This window comes from Lissotriton vulgaris, chromosome 11 (genome assembly GCF_964263255.1).
Source record: "Lissotriton vulgaris chromosome 11, aLisVul1.2, whole genome shotgun sequence".
NCBI lineage: Eukaryota > Metazoa > Chordata > Amphibia > Caudata > Salamandridae > Lissotriton > Lissotriton vulgaris.
In genome coordinates this window covers 186872179-186894096 of record NC_141699.1, presented here as the reverse complement: position 1 = coordinate 186894096, position 21918 = coordinate 186872179, and the positions used below count along the sequence as shown (strand labels likewise).

Below are 21918 nucleotides of genomic sequence, written 5' to 3'. Positions count from 1 at the left end.
AATTTTTTTACTTTCTTCAAAAATTCCCATAAACTGTACCATTTATTGATCCTTTAGCTATTCTTGTCTTATTTTGCTTCTCGAAAATTTCTAGGTGTTTCTAAATTGATTTGGGAATTTTATTACATTATTCCCTTCACTTCCATGTTTCTTGGTAGTGCTTAACCCTATCACACATTTTTTGGGGAAACCCTGCTGCTTGCATCATAGCTAACGTGGGTTGTGTAGAGATATCTTAATGAACTTTTGTTGGGAACTAACATGATTGTGTTTTATTACATTGTTGGTGGTTCCCTCTCACAAATAATACCCTCATTTTAGACAGCTAGTATGTATCTAACTCCAATTAGTTATCGTGTTAGTGCAAATTGATTTGGCCTTAGAGGTATGGCTTATGTCATCCTAAAATTTAAATCTAATTTAGTAGGAAGCCACATGGAAAACGATGTGCCTACCAACAGCTTTATACGGGTGGTTGTATGCTTGAGATGATATTCACATGAAATTAGTAACAACACATTTTAGAATTTTACCAAAACTCATTTAATGGAATTAACCTGAGGAAATTTTCTGACAAATGAAGGCAGAAAGCAATTTGCCAAAATCACAAAGTAGAATCCAGTTGGTTACAACTTAACATGTATTTGATTTGAAGCATGTTTAATATAGGATTGACAGTCATGATTTTATACATTGCTGTTGTTGCTTACAAAGTACAGTTTAGGATTTGACCTCCATCTGGGATAATATAAATACCGTTGTACACATATCCTGTACAGGAAATGAATTAATAATTAGGAGAATAATAGATTTCCAGTGCATTACTGTTCCATTTCTCTTATTTGGTTTCTCTGACAGACTAGAAAAATATATTACATATTTAAGCACAATTTGTTTTTTTTCCTTTTTCCTTTTACTCAATGTATAGTTAAATTCTATGAATGTTCTTCCAAGAAACACAGACCAATGGACGTGACTTTTAAGAACAGCCAACCTAGCAGCCACCTTATCAGCCAACCTACCTTTGCCTTTTCCTTTACTTACAACTAGAGAACTGAATGTCTGCTAAATGGGAGGGGTTAGAGGGGTTTAGCCAATGACCAAGGACTTATAAGGCCCTCATTCCGAGCTAATCAGATCTCCTGATTCATCACCAAATCTTAAACAGTGTGGTGTGGGGTCATTCTGTACGCAGCATTACCACACCTCACAGTTTTCAAATTAAATATTCACCAGGTATATTCGGCTATAGTACGTCGCTGAAAAATGGCTGAGAATGTAGGAATTGCAGTTGACAACTCAGAATAGTGCAGTAATTTGTAACGCAGCAAAATTTCGCACCTCCTGGTTCTGGACGTTTGGGTGCTGTATTAGTAGGAACATCCCTGAACTGCGTTAGGAATAGATATTGTTCTGTAAGTGTTAGTTGGCATTTAAAAATTGAGACTGTGCAATAAAGGGGACTAAAACATAGAAATGCTTTGGTTTTTGATTTTTTGTGACACTAAATAGTTCACAGATTTCCACACAGGGCTACCTTTGAAACGTCTAATAAGTTCCCCAATCGGCAAATCACCAATGGCCATATATGTCTGTCTATTTAACACCTTATACTGATTTGTATGAAATAGATAAAAGATAAACAATTTATCTGCTGCAAACCATCAATGATCCCTCTGTAAAAAGAAAGAGTCATGTTGTAGCCCAACCTTGTGAATTTGCAAAGTTATGCTAAATAACACCTCAGAGCTTATAAGTTAAATACCCAAGAAAGAACCATGAATGCATTCCATATAAGCTAGTTTAAGGACATTAAAGTATGTGCTTAAATTCATTAATTTAATTGGTAATGTTGTTTTAAATAACCGAATGTGGAAGCAAATCTATTAGAATTGAAGAACAGGAATAGCATGCATATGCATAGGTTTGAACTATTCATTAAGAAACAAACATAATGCAGATGTACAGTGTGGTTGATATGTGATCTTTTAGGGTTCATTGCACAAACTTAAAAGCATTAGAACTCTCCATGTGACCTCTGCACCAAATAACTGCTGGAAACGATTTTGGGTTTCTTGTGATGGACCTTTTGGTTAATTACCGAATTAGGGGCTTGAGTGATATTTTATGACATTTTGTTTGGATGGAAGAAGAATGTTATATGAAAAAAAACCTCGAGTCGGATGTAGATTTGGTTATTAATCACACTCCAGCATCAAGTATGAACTACATTACCTATAGCCCCAAGAGGATCTTGGAAGTTGAATTGCCTGGAATCTTCCTGTTATGTAACAATGCTGTCATAGTTATAGATTCACAAAATAAGTATTACATGTCAAAGACATCAGATCACAATCATTTCTGTTTGGATATCATAGATCCCGTAAACAGAGTGGGGCCTAATCATGAAGAAAGTGTTACATCTACACTAATAGAACTATGACTTCACGTGTGTGCAGATTTACAACATTTTCCTTTTCATAAACAACCCACGAGTACTTCTGGAAAAATATGACAGCCATAGGTTTCCATGCCTACTAATGTCAATGACAAGTGACAGCTCAAATTGCTCCTTTTCCCTCTGTGCATGCTTTTATACAGCATGGTAATGGACTGGGTAATGGACCCCCCTTTAAAAATGTGCATTTTTATTTGTTTTCTCTTACTCTGTTAAAATATTTTTTCCCATTGGAGAAAGTCCATTCTCTATACCCCCAGCAGATCTGTGTGGAATCCCTTCCCCTCCACATCCTTGAAGGAGAGCAAATCTCTGATTTTCCAGGTTGAAAAGGGGTCAGGTCAGAGTTTGGCAATACTCACAAAGTCTGATGTTCCCAAATTTACATAGCATGCCATTCCTTTTAACAATCACTTTTAATCCCTTCAGTGAGATTTACAACTGCCGATTACAAGGCAATTGTGGTGGAGAATTGTCTTATCTCACAATGCATTTTAATTGCATACTGCTAACAGGGAGGGAAACTAAACATTTTATGCCAAAAAATCATCAGTAATTAAGATGATGTTGTTTGTAAAATAATGTAGGAATAATAAATCATGAAGCCAACAAAATAACAGTGGAAGGAGGTGAGCTCAAGAGCTCTGCACAATTATAGTACCAGATGATTAATAAAAGAAAATATTCAAAGGGCTGTCATACAGATGAACTATCAAGCAAAAGCTATTAGGCAAAGAACGAGTTAAAGTGTTCGCTGAAAACCTTGGAAAAGGGCCAATAATCATAAGGATATCACCATCACAATATCAACGTAGTATATCTTTACTAGGGGGGAAGTTGGTGATTGAACAGTAAATTAAGGAGTATAATTGTGTAATCCTGATGCGGGATGCCAGTGCTGTAGGAATCCAATTAGGATAAGGTTCTTTGGTTGCCTATTAGGCTTCAAGCTATGCTAAGGTGAGCTCTAAGGAGATTTGATCCTGTGCTCAAGGTACCTTGCTATGAAAATCAGTTTTTCTCAAGTTAGTTGTCCCTTATCTTCTCTATTTGTGTAGTCTCCAAATATGATGACCAAATCTGATGGGATGTAATGGTGGATGTAAATTAGGGGTAACCATACCTAGGCTACTAAACGTGCATCACAGTTTGGTACCACTGGCACCTTGCTATTCCTGGTCATTTTGGTCACGAAGGCTGTGGCAAGCAAAAAAGGTAAGCAGACCTTTAGGAGCCTTGTTGATGTTCCACAAGATTCCTTCAAATGTACATGGCCACTGAAATGCAAATAGAAAGTGTTTGGGGACAAAGGTTGAGAACAGGTATTCACCCTCTTATGCAAGGTTGGTGGATTTTCCAGTCTGTTAACAGAAAGTGGCGAATGTCTTCTGTATTGCTCTTCAGATCTTTTCACGGCTACTCTCTTTGTATCTTCAGCCAACAAAGTCTGCTCATTGTTTAAAATTAGCTAATTATAAATGCAATAAGTGCATTTTGTCCATGATACTCTTAATGGAAGGTGAAAATACTCAGAGCAAAGAACCATTCAAGAGAGAATTCTATAAGTGGTATAGTTGAAATGTTCATCTATTAATTTCTTCCTGTATTCATGCTTAATTGTGCAGAAGGTTGCAGTAATACTAAGCTCCTTTGTCTGAAGAATGCATACTCAGTAATCTCTTTCCACTCCAGCTATTTGTTATCATCATGATTATAAGAAAAGATTTATTAGTATCCGCTAATGATAGTGTTTCAGAAACACATTCAAGAGTTTTCATAAAAGATTTCTGTGAATAATATTTCTAGTAGTAAATTTTCTTTGTGTTTCAAGTATATATTGTATTAGACACTTCGACTTTAATGTACACTTAATCACTGATTCCTACCATACATGACTATGCTCTGCATAGGTTTGTGGCATATTACCAGAATTTAAAAACGTAACCAAAATACTATGTGACAGAAATATTGAGGTATATTTTTCAGGAAAATATTACCCCTTTTACAATACTATTAGAATGGCATGATATTTTTGGTAAATGATATTTGAGACACAATATTTCTGTAAGGTGATACTTTTGCTAACAATATTCTGACATATAACCAGGTTGTTTTGTCCAATGTAACCCAGGTAATGATGAGCATGTAGTAAATCTGGTTATCAGAAATTGAGACTACATAATGCAACTTTGGACCATACATGAATTTCTGTACATGAATTGGAAATGTGTCCACTTTTATGCAGACCTTAGGTACACATTGTTGTTTAGGTATACTAACATTCTAAGCCACACATAAAATAAAATCATCTCATTTCTGAACTGTAAAAAAAAATAATTGAGTATTGCATGTCATAGTTCATTTTACAAACTTCCTTCTCAATGTATGCTTGCATTTATAAGTAAAAGATAAAGATGGTGGCAGTCATGTTTAAGCATTTCCAACATATATGCCATCGATACGTTACAGAAAACCAAACCTTTATACACAGACCTACCAGGATTTTATTGACAATGTCTGACTCTATTAAATCATCTGCTCTAATCTATACCCTTGTCATTTCCTCTTGTTAGGTAATATATATGAAAAACATGATCAGAATTCATACATCGGTGCAAGTTGTAGGCTTGAATAACAGCAAAATGTCTTCACATTTGTTCCTGACATACTGAAAGCAAAGTAGGATGGTAGCTCAAATTGGAAGTAGATGTATGATATCAATGTAGCTAAATGATAACCACTATTGCTTCTTTTGGAGTATATTTTGTTTGTATTTGCAGATTTATAATTGTCTTGTAAATCCATGCTTTGTATGGTGCTCCCTACAGAGAGAATTCTGTAATTCCAGTAAAGGTCCATAAGATGGTTGAGAATTGGACATTTATTATCTTATTTTTATGTGATATTTTGTTCATTTGTTTAAAGCAAGTTGTATGCTTTCACGTTTTGAAATGAGTTTGATTTATTGCAAATAAGCACAGTCCTAATGGAAATGGTTTCTTTCTGCCACTTTTCTTGTACGTTTCAGTCAACTGTCCATGTTTATACCTTGGCTATTGAATGAAATACAAACCAAAATACTGACATTTGTTTTCACTAGATTTGTCATATATAATCTACCAAGAAGTCATAGATTTGGAAATATCAATAGTATTGGGTACGTTTTGGCCACTGGAATATTAAATTGAAAATTAAAAACCTGCTCCAATTTTATCTAGGTATATGCTACTAAATTAAGGCCTAAGCAACATCAAGCAACTAAGCTTCTCTTAAATACAACATGAATCTTTAATTTTTATCTGTGCAGTCGATGAACATTGTCTAGTTGGTGCACAATTAACATTCACCACCAATAGCAAGCTCACCCAACTTGTTTATTCATATATGATTTAGCTTGAAGACATTTTTCCATTTTTTATATATGGCTATGGTTATTACAAATATATAATGTATTTGAATTATTAAAAATATTACCTTTTTATAAATACAATGAGGTCAAATGTACAATTTCCTATTTTGTTTAGCTGATAAATGTGCAAGATGTGCAAAATGTTAGCTGGCCATCAAGGAAATCATACTGCTTGTACCATTTGACCAAACACCTACTCTAGTCTAGCCAGGTACATTTTGCCAATTTTGCCATCATTTAGACTTGTGTGGTCAGTCAGTTTTATGCTTTAAAAAATTATCTTTCTTTACGTTTCCTCTACATACTTTGGGGGAAAATCCTTCATCATGTCTCATTTTGTTCCAGTTACTGTCTTAAAACTTACATAAATGTATCATTTGACCATACCCAATTTATTTGGTAGCAGCATCCATCTTTGATGGGGGAAAGTAAACTATGTGCATTGCTGTATTTGATTCAGACATCCCTCACTCTCACTTATGACAGAGAGTTAGATGATTTGGTTGGCTCTGATGTATTTGGGGATATTGTGGAATAGTTTCAAAGTACCTAATTATGAAGCTAATGTACTATCATTTTATTTTTAGAACTAAAACCATTTGTCCTATTTTGGCCATTATGCTTGTTTAGAATAGAAAGATATTGATTCACTAATAATGTCAAAGGTAAGACATGAGTTTTGAAACTTACTTTCTATTGGGCAATGTAAACTCACATGAAAGGAAGAAAAATGTGAAATTATTTTACTATCAATCTTCTATTAAAAAGTCACAAACTCAACAGATGAGAACATTTGCAAAATAACATTAAAGCCACTCATGTACTTACTTTTGAATGGTCCCATCTATTTAAAATTGTTTTAGAGAAAACATAGGCTTTTTCTTCAATTCACAATTTCTAAATATTTATTGCAATGTTGTTCGCTTGCAAAATGGAAAGAGCAGGACATTATCAAGATACTAAACAAGAAATAGAAAAAAGTATACCCTATATGCTCACATTGCAACACCAGTTTCAATTTAACTTCCCCCAACATGAGTTAAAATGTGCATGGTATGAGATTTGCCAAGGTTTTTGTCCAGCAATGTAAGGTGGTCATTTCATGCATGTAATTCATAAACAGCTATTAGCAGCATATGAGCCACCAAGTACCACCCACTGGGTGAATGTAGTCACTGGCTGGGAAAACCAAGCAATAAGGTCATTGTCTCTGGCCCAACAAATCATCATCTTGGATAATAATCATCTGGAACTCCTGAAAGGTTTCTGACTTTCAGTGCAGCATCAACAGTCTTAATTAGCGTATTGATCATTGTTCTCATTTCTGGTGTGTATGGATCATACTCTAACTTTCTTAGTCCGGAGCGCTTGAAGTTGCCATCCTTTTGACCTTCCACACAGAGAAGTCTGTCCTGTACAATGGGGATCCCTAAAAGGCTCACCATCCTCTTCAGTTGAACAAAAAGGTCCTGTTTTAGTTCCTCAAAGTGTACCACAAGGACATTCTTGCCATATTTCAGCCAGTCAATGGTGTGAGTTGCCCACCAAGGTGCATAGTTGTTGACAAATTCTGGCCATTCTGCAAAATATAAAGGACACTTGTGAGTACCTGAAATTGTGATACATTGCTAAAACAAAAAACAACTAAAAAGTATAAGCCATACTTAGGGTTCTATGCATCTCTGATGAGATCATTATTCATTTGTGATTTCTATCAACCTAGTATGGTTTGTCCTCATTACACTGGTTCGTTGAGTGATTTATAGGAGAGAAGAGCTCCAACTAAAAGAATTTAAGATTCCAAGAGGAGCAGCTTGTCAACAATGAATGTCTGTAGTGCACTTTACACTCTTTTATAATGATGCACATATAGAAAAAATTTACTTTTTCACAAATAAGCTCTGCAGTGGATTTAATTTTTTATACCATTGGGCCTCATGTACAAAGGGTTTTAGCATTTGCAAATCCTCTGATTTCGTAAATCAGAGAGTTTGCAAATGCTAAAACCCATTTCTAAACATACTAAACCCATTTAGAAAGGTTTTACAGAATCATTAAATGGTTTTGTAAAACCATTAAGAATCGCTGTTTGGAAGGGGCGTGTTAGAAGCGTCCCTTCAAAATACCGATTCCTAATGTTATGTATTAATGTTATGAGACCAACATCTAGTCATAAAATTAAAATATTAATATTTTATCACCACCTCAAAAGAGGTGGAAAGTCATTTTTAAACATAAAGGGGTCCTCATTGGACCCCTTCCCCTTTGTGAATGTGTAGAAAAAACTTTCTTAGGAGCAGGCAGTAGTCCATGGGACAATTTCCAATTCCTAAAAAAAAAGCTTTGTGTAACTTTTCATTTTTTAATTGCATCCCAATTTATTTTAAGGAAAGCAGGCTACATTTCAAAAAGAAAAAAAAATGCTTTAATTAAAAGCAATGACAGACATTGTGGTCTGCTGATCCCAGCTGGCCACCATTCCTCTGATTAAAAAGGTAGGTCACATTTGGATCGACTGAAATTCTATATTTTGTGATCTGACCAATTAATAAATAGTTCAGTTTGCAAAACCAATTCATTTAGTAGAACCTAGTTCTCAAATTGGGACCACTTTTCCCAAATAGATTGTGGTACATTCCAAATAAGAAATTTGAAATTGTGAGTCATTATTAGTTGGAATTTACACAATTTCTTACATGAATTGAAGAGAAGGCCCCTATTCCTTGAGGTTGTATATGCACAAGCACACAGCCCAAAATATCTTTAAACTATGATGTATTAAATTAAAAGATGGGAATACATGAAAACAGGCTACATATGTAGAGAAATGATTTACATAGATACACATATTCATAACGTCCCTTTGTGGAATGGTAATGTAGGCAGACAATACGTTCTAGTGGTTGTCATTGTGATTAGTGAGCTAAGAAAAAATCCTTTCATTTCAGTCACTGACTATTAGGGTGAAAAGAACAGCAATCATGCTAATTCCAATTTTAAAGATTTGTGAGTGGATATTGTCCCATTACCACTTTGAGTACTTTCTTGAAAGCTGTCATGGTGGGTGATAGTCTTTTATGTGGCAGTAGTGAATTTCATCTGCTAGGTGTGCTCCAAGTCAAAGTATCTTTATTTTTCAACCAGGGTTTTTAAGTTAGACGAAAGATTCACTCCTAAGATTACTGTTCGCCTGTTCTTTTGAGTTGAATGGGTATGTTACACAAGATTTCCAGAACAATGCATTTTCAAAGAAGTTGATAAAATCAGGGGGTGCAAATTGGCTCTTTTGGTGAACTACTGTAAAGAATATAGAAGCAAGTCACATTAGACTCCTGAAGTTCAAAGGGAAATTTCATGGTTTATTAGTAGAAATGTTAAAAGATAAAATGAATAGCCCTAAAGGAAAGAAGCCAGTGTCCTTGCTCAGCCTCCATTTTCTTCCAATTGACCCTTCTGGCAAGTGGGCACCTTTGATCCCTTTCCTGGTTGCATGACCACTGAATATTTTATGTGCTAGTCAGGGGGCTTTGAATCTAATAGTTCAATAATAAGGAAGTACAGTATAATCATGAAACACAATATTTAGTCAGATCTTTCCAATCCAAATTAAAGACAATGAGTACCTGTTTCACCCAAAAAAGTCCATTTTAACATACTTTGATTTTTTTTTGCATTCAACAACATTGCCAGTAGTACTCACGGAATGCTGGAATACATGGAATGCATCATTTGCACAGCATTTTGACAACTAAATCAGCGGCAAGGCACGCCTACTGATAGTGAGGGACACCGCTGCCTTTAGACGCGTGTTCTCGCAAACACAGGATTTGATTTTAGACTTCTCTATGAGTAGACAAGTTGCTCTTTGTCTGCGAGATGCCATTTAAAAATCAGCGGCAAGGCAGGCTCACGGGTAGCGAGGAACATCGCGTCTTGTAGACGTGTGTTCTCGCAAACAGAGGAATTGATTTTAGACTTCTCTAAGAGTATACAAGTTGCTCTTTGTTTGCGAGATGCCATTTAAACAGTTTGTTGGCTAGCACAATAGTGGCAAGGCTGTCATTTTTACATCGAGAGACACCTTTCTAGGATGCATGGTGCTCTTGGAGGTTTTGATAGCATGGTTGTTGCTTGGCAACTAGTTTTGAGATGCCATAGTCTGGTTGCCAGAGAAGAAAAAAAGTCGCGGAGCAGTATCTAATATAACACTATTTGTTAACACACTTGTGTCTTTTGGGGCTCATAGTAAGATCACTGAGGCTCGCTATTCTGCCGTAATATAGTTTTTTATTCAAATATTTAAGCAGAATTTGTGCATATAACAATGCGAGGAAAGAAAGGGCACAATGTTGCCCGTGACGTTGGTGCAACATTAGTCCTTTGAGAACTAAAAAGTAGGCTGAGAGAAGTATAACAAGTTTCGATAAGCTAGTTTTTACCTCTGTGCGTGTGTATGTTTATATATGACGATTGGAGTACAATGACAGTTAATAGGATGTTAGGAGAGGTAGAACACCATAATAAATGAGGAATTGTTCTACTTTTTCCTTTTTAGAGCGGTGCCTTCTTTTCCCCTGAGCCGTTGCCAGGTGAGGTGAGGTAGCCTCCTCATAAATTCTAGGTAAGAATAAGTGGCTTATATCCATTGTTGGAGAATGATAGATGGCAATGTTTCTGTCACTATTTTATAAGTTAAATGTAAATTGATACTTGTAAATTGATACTTGTATAGCGCACTACTCACCCGCAAGGGTCTCAAGGCACTTGTACGAATACAGCTGTGGAACCCACCCTGGCTTTCCCTGTGAGGTGTCCACTCCTGGGCACCACCAAGGCGGAGGCCAGGCATCCTTAGCGTTGTGGGGGCCGTTGTGGAGATTAAGCAAGCTATTTCCCAGAGTTGCAGAGTGGGACTCCATGATTGGAATAGGCACCAAGGCGAGAATGATCAGGTCTGTGGAATTTTGAGCCCAAGACCCGCCAAGGCGGGGAATTGAACCCTGGTCCCGGACTAGACCTTTGCATCAGGGTCTGCCGCTCTAATCATTGAGCCACACTTCTCCAGTTGTGAGAAGACTATATTTTTTGTTAATGAACTTCAATGTGGCGCACATTTCTCCTTTCCTATTTTACAGATACCTCCAGGTATACGGTTTTTGCAGAGGAAGGATTGTACACTCCACACTACAGGTTATTTGGTTGTATTGTTTCCAACCACTTCAAGTGTACTTCTATTAGTTAATTTTCTAATATATATTTTTTCACATTTTGCGGTAGCAATATTTTGGTGGGTCCTGACGAAAGCACTGGACAGATTGATGTCCGGGTGTGCGGAAACATGTTGACCACGTTGTAATATCAGACAGCTATTTGGTAAAACTGTAGTTTGCACTGTTTTTAGCATGAACTGCGGGAGACTATAATAAATATAGGGTCTGTCGTAATTCAATTTTAACCTCACATATCACTGATGCACTGCACCTCTTTCCCACACAGTCAACTGCTCTCATCTGGTAGTTTAGAAACCCGCCACCGATTTAATGAAAACATTCCCGGGCTCCCAAATCACTATGATGGGGTTGTAGCCGTTAGTGTCACCAGAGTGACTTCAAGAGGAGACCCAGATGATGAAGCATGTCACAAGGTTGGTGAGTGATGGGAATCCTGAAATGTAATGAATATTTCCTTATTTGTGAAGCCTATACATTTTTTTATTTGTTCTCTATAATTTATAGTGTTCAGAACATTGCTGTAGACCCTTGGATACTCTAGCTATGTGAGTATTGTTAATTGGGGCAAGGTTTCCAGGCAGGTCTTAAAACATTGCCTCAGACCCTATCTAAAGGTAGTTGTGTTTTTTTTTCAATCGAAAAGTATGTCAAGACAGGTTCTTTGCACAATGGCTTAACCCTTCTATACTCAGATTACACTTCGTGTAACATACATTTTTCGAGCAATAGACAACAGAAGAAAACACACATGAAAATAAAAACGTGATGAGATGCTGCAAACAACAATTTGTATTTGCCTCCTATCAGGTAAGCGTTAATGTTTTGCAAGTCAATTCACCTGTCTAGTGATATACATTCTATATGTTCCCTATAATCCACACTGACTAAATGTTTCAAAACAAGGCCAATAACAACAGTGACATTTTCTATGAAATGGTAAATAAAGAGCAGAACCTGGTCATGTCACAATAGCACTTGATGTGTCAGACAAAAGACAGTAAAAAAAAGAAGCTGATGAAATAAAATGTACATCAAAGTCTAGTGTACAGGGAAGAAGCAGTCAAGGGGGATCGCAGCCTGCTCTACCTTGAATACTAATAGGCACATCTTATCCCCACAGATGTAACTCTTTGCCTGTCTGAACGTGCTACCAAACAGATGTGTTGACCCTTGCCCCCTCTGTTTCTGTTGCATCCCAAGGCACACACCTACGAGCCTTTGATCAAAAGCAAAATGTGGCCTTTTTGATTCTGAAATTACAGTTCAGTTCTGCTGTATAGGAAAGTGAATGGGGTCAATTTTAGTTATTTCTGAGCGGAAGCGCGCATTTTATTGAGCATATTACTTTTGTGCAATTCGATGTCCATTAACCAAGCCAGAATAAATTTAAGATAAAATAAAACTGGAAATGCTGCGGTGAAGGAAGGCAAAGGAGGCTAAGCATATTTACTTGATTTGATTTATGGTTTTGCAAGGCGCGCGTATGCCCATGGGCGTCTTGGTGCTGGAGATACAGAAGACTGATGCGGTGTTGTGACGCCTGTTAGATGGACCTGAACAGCCATGTTTTTACCGATTTCCTGAAAGACAACAGGGAGGTGCTGTTTTTGATTGCAATTGGGAGCCTGTTCCAGTCTTTGGCTGCATGTAGCAGGAAACTTCTTCCTCCCCATCTAGCCTGTTTGAAACGGGGGATCTAGACCTTCATCTAAGAAAACTAGTCACATGTGCATTTTAGAAAGTGAGTATAGGACAGTGGTCTAGATGTCTGATTCATTGTGCATGTAACAAACATTTGGTTTTTATTGTTACATGTTAACTCCGTTTAGTGGTGGTCAATGGAATAGTTGTGATCCCTTTAGAATTCTTTGAGGTCAGCACTGTCAGACTCTTACTGTCAGTGCCTCATTCACTGGCTTACTCTCACTCACTCTTATACCAACCAAGGGGCCTATTAGGATGGCAGACGGACCAGCGTCCATCCGCAGGGGCAGCGGCGTTCCCTCTGTGCGAATTAGGATGTGACCGCCACCCTGGCGGTCACATCCCGTATATTTTATATTGCGGCGGGTGCTGCTTTAAGCAGCACCCGCTGCAATGTATAGTATGCATGTGTAGCCATGGCATCCACCTGTGCATGACAAAGCAGGGGGGTACCATAGGTCCCCCCCATGTTCACCCCCCACCCCCCAACACTCTGGGGGCTTGCAACGGGCCCCCAAACACGAAGGGCCTCATGCTTTTCCACAGCGGAAAAGCCGCTGCGGAAAAGCATGTTTTCTGCCCCATCCTAATATGGCTGGCGGTGTCTGATAGACACCGCCACCACATAAGAGCTTTTCCGCCACGGTTGGAAGGTGACCGCGGCGGGAAAGCGGCAGACGGTCTTCCCATCCGCCGCTGACCCCCCAGCCATCCTAATGTGGCGGGCGGTCTTTGAAGGCACCGCAGCGGTGAATCTGCATCCTCCAGGCCGGCGGTGGCTTCCATCAGCCCGGAGGATGCAGATTCACCGCAATCCTAATCGGCCCCTTACTATTAAAGCAGCTTCAGTTAGGCACCATCCTGTATACGTCATGTATATACAGTTCTATGCTCATTTATGACATTTATATTAAACATGTGGCTTTACTTCATTAACGCATGCTTACATTTAAATGAATAAATAGTATGTAACCATTGCAACCACTAAGAATTTACACATAAGTGTGTTAAGTTGAGAAATTAACTAATGTACCCATGTTTATTGCATATTCACATTTACCATTGATTATTGCTTCCATTGATCTATAATACTGTAATGTGCATCCATTTTGAGTCTCCAGTTAACTTAGCTTGACGGTAGGCCTTAGGAGGAAAATGCTTACTTTAATGCTACTAGTGTGGAGAAGTGTGGCACAATGGTTAGAGCGGCAGACCCTGATGCAGAGGTCTAGCCCGGGACCAGGGTTCAATTCCCCGCTTAGCACCTAGCACAGGCGGCCGGGATCAAAATGTTTTTAATAATAGTAAACATTTCTCGGACTTTATTGCCTACTCTTGCAATTCTATTCTCAAAGTATTCTTGTTTAGCAGTTTTAATTTCAGCATGATAGTACTAAAATCATTGCCTGGGCCTTTCCCACCAATACTTCAAAGAGGAGCCGCCTCCTGTGTCGGCTCCAGTTGTCTGGGCTTCCTCCTTTGTTCAAACTCCAGAAATGGTAAGGTGTGACAAGTAATTAACAGATGACGATTTTCATCCCAACCCCTTCCTGCTACTCTTGATGTGTGGCAAGCCCTTTGTTCTTGATGGACACAAATGAAATTAACGTGACCCAGCAGGGTGACTAAAGGCCTGTCTTCTAATTCTGAGAGTGGGGAGGCCTTTGTTCCTACTACTGGAGAGAAGTGCAATTAACTTGATACAGAAGGGTGACAAAAGACCTTGTCTCTGATAGTGAGCAGGCCCTGAGAAACATGACAATTCTGGATGACCCATAAATGTAGACGTATGGTCTTCGGACCTCCAAATATGAAATGGGAGTGTCTTTTCTACACCAATTTCATACCCCATAAGCCTACTTAGGTTTAAGGGAAGAGAAACTGCACCCTGAGTCTTTTTTCCCCTTATATGTATAATAAGGCGTTACTACAGACGAAACAGTAAATCACACTCACTTTACTTATAAGTGCACACTAATATTATATGACCTATCCAGGGTCAATAGTTAAACCTGCAGAATCCTCCTGCAACAGGCCACTTGTGTGCAGTTACTGAGTTGAGCACAACAATAGTCTCCCACTCGAGGCCTGCACATGTGTGCGCCCAGGTGTGCACAGGTGTTCACATGTAACCAGCCAAGTGTCCCTTCACCTAGCTGTTTCCCGGCGGTCTTCTCTTAAAAGGCAGACACTGGCAGTAAAATAGTGCAGTCCATTTACTGTGGGATTACCATGAAACACATGTAGTCAGAGTTACCCAAACTAAAAAGAAGTATTCCACTAGGAGTGCACAGCTGACAAGGCACAACTGTACAGTGGACTGGACCTTGATGGCTGCTTCTGCTGGGGTGAGCCCTGCCCTCAAGTGCTGCTTCTGAGGCCCTGGGAGCCTTAGATCTGGCCTAGGAGAGCTGTCCAAAACCCCTGAAAGCTTGGGACAAGAAGCTCCCATGGCTCCCCATCCAGAAAAGATACCAATTTAAGATGCTAATACATGCCTACGAAGCCCCACATGACCAGGGACCAGCATATATAATTGTATGACCTTCCACCAACCCTCCAGAGACTAGGTGATTAGCCATGCTCTATAAATCCTGGATGATTGACTAATTAATTGAAATAACTGAGGGGCTGATATAGAGGTTGGCGGAGAACTCTGCACATAATAAGAAAGGACAGGCCTATCTTTTTATATGTGGAGTTGTCCGTCCCAAATGTGGAGTCTCACAGTCGTAAACTTACTATTAACTCATGGTTTGCGAATACAAAAAAACGTAAACTTACAAAAAAAAGTAAGTTTACTATACCTTTGTGAATGAGGCCTCAAATCAGCCCACCAGTCAGAAGGTAAAATCTTTAACAGGATGGACTCTAATATTATAAATTGATTCACATTTTTTAATGATTGGTGTTTTTTTTTACGACTTTGGTACTGCATAAATAGTTTACACGATGCTCTAAGCTAAGCCTGTCTACTCTGTGGCACAGCCACAAGTGGGCTGAACTCAGGTTAATTTAGTATCTTTGGACCATGGGTACATAGCATCAGACACAAAATACTGATGGCAGTTTGTGACCAGTCCTTTTGTGACCAGTGGGTTAATTTGCAAACCAACCTATGTACTGATAGGTTGGTTTACAAAATACCTCTTCTTAGTGGATCACAATCAAATATACTCAGGAATATTAATAAGGTGAGTTGCAAATTGTGACCCACTATGAGTTGCATCCATCACATGGTTACAGAATGATAATTTGTATTTCATACATAACAATAGGCCATTTTGCTGGTTGCACATGGCTGCTATGATACGGACTTTTTGGAAATGCAAAAAAGATGTCAAACATCTGGCCCTTTGAGAGTTCACCCTGACAAGAGTTGCAATTATTTCTTGAGGTGGGCAGTAGCCCACTCCAAATAATAATCCAATCTCCTACAGTTGTTAATTAACGAAATAGAACAAAATAGCTATTCACAGTGTCCTGGGGAAAGTCCTGCTAAAAAGCTCCATCCTCAAGTCTTTGAAATGGCAGCAGCTGATGGAGGTTCTAGGATGTCTATTATTAGAGGCTTATTGTACTCATAGCCCACATCAATAAAAGTGGAAAATCTGATTTTAGACTTGTGTGTTTCAGGCAAAACATCCTAAATAGAGTCAAATTAAAATAATTTGCTATTAGGAGAGAAATACTTAACATTAAAACAGTAATTTTGTAATCCCTGGCTCAATTGTTTAAACTGGATGTTTGTGCCAAAAATATATACTTCAGAACCACATGCTTTATAATTCACAGTCCTTAAAATGAGAATATATGTTATTGGACCGGCCTCTTGCAATACTGCAGCTAACTTACAATTTGCTATGTATTACTTTAATAAATTGGTAAATAATATTTAGTTATTATTTTTCATTTTTGCCTTCTTAGTATCCTAACTTAGAACAATGACTGGGCCACAGTATGGGGATGTGCTGATGATGGAAACAGTAGTCATTTTGCGGTGACTAAAGTTTGTTTTGTTTGCCAAGGAAGATATATTTTTTCACCTGTCAGTTGAGAAACTGAAAAGTACCATTTGCAGCTGTATTTCAAGGATATTTTAAAAGATGAATGACCCTTCAAGGATGTACAAGGGCTGAAAACATTATTCCAAGGTTCTGACCCTCTGTCTTCTAGAGAACTCTTGTGTCTTCTCTTGTAATGGTAATGGTAGGACACACACTTAAAAAAATGCAAAGAATGATCCTTCAGCTGGGTGCTGGATAGTGACTTCGGCCAATTTGGAGTTTGGTGCGCAGGGTACTCTTTCACAAGTGCAACAGAGTACTGTGTCCCCCAAACCCTCTGCCCACCCACCTCATTTCGAGATGGACAAGTCACTAGCTTTCTTTCAACTGAGCCCCTTCTGGCTTCCTCTAATGGAGAAAGGGCCCTTTAAAAAAGGGCATTACATCAACTTCCCTATCCCTATGCTTACTTTTTCTGTCTGTCACTGCCAGGAAAAACCTGGCGGAGAAGGGCCAAAAAATACAAAAATAACACTCTGGTAGCAACTCCCAAGGTGAGGGGGTCATTAGTTCTGGTTTCTAGAAATAATTTCCCACTTCTAAAAAAATACAAAATCAACAAACCAATAGCAGTCATCCACTAAATGTTTGGAGCCTTGAAGGAAACTGCAGTAATTGCAGCTCCATTAAAGAAGCAGAGATGACCTGTGTCTGGATGCCATCTCTAAATTTGGCAGATAAATTACTATTGTTGATGATTGATTTAATGCCCTTGATCATTCTGATGAAGGGTACACCATCAGTCAATCTATAAACAAAGGCCCTTATTTAGGAATTTTGGTGCAGAGCAGGAATGCACTGAGTCTATGCAATACGGTGCATTGCTGTCCTTTCTCCTTGCACTGGGGCCGTTTCGGAAGCCTAGTGCCAATGTAGACACCCTTGCACCATGGTGCAAGGTTGTCTCTGTTGCATGAAGGACTACTTTTGTGCAGGAAAGGGCACCTTCCTGCACAGAACAATTCTGAGAGGCTTTATCTCTGTCTATTTGTGCTGCAGAATGCAGCACAGATAGAAAGAGAAAAAAGGAGGAGAAATAAAGATATTTTTCCTTGTTACTCCTACCCTCGGGAGGCATAAAGATTTCTTTACATGATTTTGTAAATCAGGGGCAGCGTCAAATTCCATGTAGGTTGTGTGGAAACATCCTCTGCAATGCCCCCCGAGCACAGAATAAGTCAATGCAGCAATTTGCGTTGCCTCGCCTTACTAAATATTTTTGAGTGCACTCAGAGCCACGCAGGGTGGCATTGTGATGATTCATAAATCTGATTCAGACCTCTGCTTCACGCATGTACCACTTTATGTGATGGGAATGTCACACAAGGCCCTCATAAATAATCCCCCAGGTTCTTAGTCTGCACCCCTTGTACCGTCCTGCAATTGGTTTGCTCTTTTAGGTCACAAATGATGAAGACTGAAAAGGAGAGCATGTGCATAATTGTTATTGAGCAAATGCTGTAAAATAGCTGTTACTAAGGACTACACACTACTAATGTGTACATGACCACTAAGTCCACCTTTCTTAAGCAAAATCTAGGCACCCCTAAAAGTTGTCCAAAAAGTAAATTGCTAAACCCAACAGAATTCTTTCCACTGGAATTTCAACATTCTGAAGGAGTCATTTGTGATTTTAAACTTGTGGTAGAACAATACCTACACAGATTACCCATAAACATGGAGTAATGAACTAAAAGATTAACTCTATATGTGTCATTAAACCCCAGTGCTGAAAGGGAAAGGTAGAGATTGGCTATTGACCAGGACTGACATTTCCTAAAATTGAATCCATTAAGGCTCTTCCACCCACAGGTAAACACAGAGAAAAATGTTTTCAAAGGCTGTGATGATCAACCAATATTACTGATTTTCCCTCTCGCAGTATCTCCGCAGGGACTGAATATATGGTATGAAGGAAATACCTAAAGGAGGTCCTTCTGTCATGGGCATGAAATAGTATCTAGCTATCATGCTGACTGACAGTTGCTTTGTGTGACTGCATGGGGAACAAGGACGTTCTCAATTGAGGTTAATATAGCCAATGAAATGCTCTTGAAATGAGATATATTATGCTGAAAGGATGGTGGCTCAAGACAGATGTACACAGAAGATGAACACGAGCACTAGGGAGGTGATAATTATGCCACCCGTGGACTTGTAAATAAACAAAAGCCTTTTTGCACTGTTACTAAATGCTATATCCAAACTGAAAGGATTTAGGCATTACAGCGAATCACACCATTTTATTCATGTAAATAGTCCCTTAATTGAATATTTACATTTGTTAACTTTGGTAATTTTACGCTCCAGTTATTAATAGCCTGTACCTATATTTGTATCCTTGCATGGGCTACTTTTCCACACATGTTCATATATATTTATATGAGATTATTGTATTCATTAACTTATTTTTCTTCCGTAAATATTGTCTTGCTATTGCCGGGATCTTGTAAAATTCAAATTAACACACTGCTTTCTCTTTCTTTCCGAATCAAAATCTAGCAGCATCGTTCTGTTCAATATTTGTTTACAACTCAAATAACATTTCAGATGATATACAAATGATCCTCAAAGTCGGCTAGCAATAAACTTAGTACACAGCAACAGTGAGAAGGCCTGAATTTCTTTTGTGGTTTGAACCCCGGTGAGGGCTTTTGCTAATCATGAGTTATGCACCGCAAAGTTTTTTTCCTTAACCTCATAACAGACAGAGGGGTATATTTACTAGGGAATGGCGAAATGTGGCATTAAGCAAACATTGCTTATGTCACGCTTCGCCATTCTGAAAACGTAAGAAAGCACCGTATCTACCAGAATGTGGCACACCACTGCGTTTCCACTAGTGCTGGTGATAAATCGGGCTGCCTAGCACCAATGCAGGCCCCCTTGCAACTTAGTGCAAGGGTGTCTGCATTGGGGGAATGATTGTTTATGTGCAGGAAGATGTCCCCTCCTGCACATAAACAATCCAGAATGGGGAAATGTAACTTATATGCGTGCTGCATTGCGCAGCACACATAAAAGTTGCAAATCGTCATTTTGTTAACGATTGTTTATATGCAGGAAGGGGCACCTTCTGTACATAAACAATTATTCATGGTAATTTGCTGTTTCTATGTGTACAGCACATTGCCACACACATAGAAGTTACAATTCCCCATTCTGGATTGTTTATGTGCAAGATATTTATTTGGTAACAATGTGTATTCTAGTTGATATTATTTTATAAATGCATTATAGACCAAATAACAATATTTTTATTTGTCTTACAAGATGCTTTGTTATTTTTAGAACAAATCACTGTCTATGATGTAATATATAAAAAAATCAAAAAAATGCATTAATTTCTATGGTGCGGCCCAAATTAAATGCTGTTATGAAAAGCTGTAATAATTCTATTTTAATCCTGGAAAATAAGGGTTTACATTTTTTTTTAAAGGCGTAAAGAAACTGGCCTACAGAAACATATTACAATGTGTTTAACACCGTTGTAAGAAGCTTGCTTCTCTGTTTTAATTCTATATGGTCCGCATTCAGATACAAAAAATCTAACAATAACCAGTCTAACACTCTTTTGTACGAGCTTCCTTACACTAATTGCTAATAAAACAGGAATAAAAAAAACTCTTCCATAGAAAACGCCAATACCGTGAAGGTAACTGACATTGATATGTATGCATCTTCCTCTATTAGATAGTTTTATTGCCTTTTATAAACTGTCTGCTCCTCTTGCAATAAAGGCCACTTCTATTTCACATAGTAAGTACTAAGCACACAATTGAGGTAAATACCGATAATTGCATTTTAAAACATACAGTATGAAATGGAGATGTATTGATGTTGGTTTCAAATATTTCAATAGCAAAGCTCGACCTGCATGCAACGGTGCACTTTAGTTGCATAAAATCTAAAACAAAAAGGAAGGAAAGGTTACTGAAATATATAGGAGTAAGAAAAAAAATCAATTATAATTCACTAAAAGGGAAAATAATGTAAAATGCAACAAAACATTAAAAAAACTATTACACTAATATAACTCATGAAAAGAGATTTGTCTATGGTTTAGCATAGTTTTACACATATTGAGTCTATATGAATAACAAAGGAAGAAATCTCACTGAGTGTTAGTCTAAAATAATTTTTAAAATCATGTTTTACTACAATGGAAAATGTTCAACTTTACCAGACTTTCATTCTCCTTTGTCTTAGCTAAGTTTGTCCAGAGCTGCATGCAGCCTATTTACGTGAATACTTGATCCTATGCAAACTTTTGACTATAGAATAGAACATTCTGGCTGTTGATGGAAATGAAGGTCTACAGCTGCTTTCACCTAACTGGAACCCGTGATGATGTATGAGTGAATAAAGACTTCTTCCTGTCTACACAGTGTTTTGTCTTTTTAACACTGGTGACCACTTGTTATGTGGGGACAGCCACACCACCACCCCAACTGTATTCCGTTTACCAAATACAGCTGTTGTCCAGTGGCAGCATTTTCTACTACTGTGGTGAAAATATCCATTTATCTGGAATTTACTACATTACTTCTTTGAGACCTTGAGGTACTGTTTTAGGCACATCATTGTAAAGGAGCTTTTACCTCTCATTTGCTTCTTCCCACCTGTTTGAAGTACTGCATTTCACCTTTCCTGTTCTTGCCTCGTGGTTCAAGGGTGTCAAGACTCGAATTTAGAGGAGCGTGTGAAAGGAAAACAGCTACTACATTCTGTTTGTCTGGCACATATTTCACTCTAAAATGGTAACCCTCTACCCTAAGATCCATCTTGAGATCCTAGGTGTATCCTAGTAGAACCTTTGGTTGTGAAAACATATATGAGGGGTCTATGATCAGTCATGACAGTGAACGGTATGCTCCAAAGAAAAAATCTGGAGTGACTGATAGCCCAAAAACAAGCCAGAGCTTCTTTTCTACCACTGAGTAATGATGTTCAGCTCCCTTCAATCTCCTTGAAGCAAAATAAACTAGTTGCTCCTTGTCCCCTACCCTCTGAGTAGGCTGGCCTTTAGTGGGATCAAACCTGCTTAAA

The 21918-nt window shown here is 38.2% G+C and overlaps 1 protein-coding gene across 1 annotated transcript in view; it reads right to left on the bottom strand.

The window, feature by feature from the left end:
- Positions 1-527: 527 nt before the first annotated feature.
- WSCD2 (WSC domain sialate O sulfotransferase 2) overlaps positions 528-21918 on the bottom strand; it is a 1087922-nt gene continuing 1066531 nt past the window's right edge. The window contains exon 10 of the mRNA XM_086943084.1: positions 528-7446. Within this exon, the coding sequence (XP_086799210.1) occupies positions 7094-7446 (353 nt within the window). The 3' untranslated portion in view covers positions 528-7093. The remainder of the gene's footprint in view (positions 7447-21918) is intronic.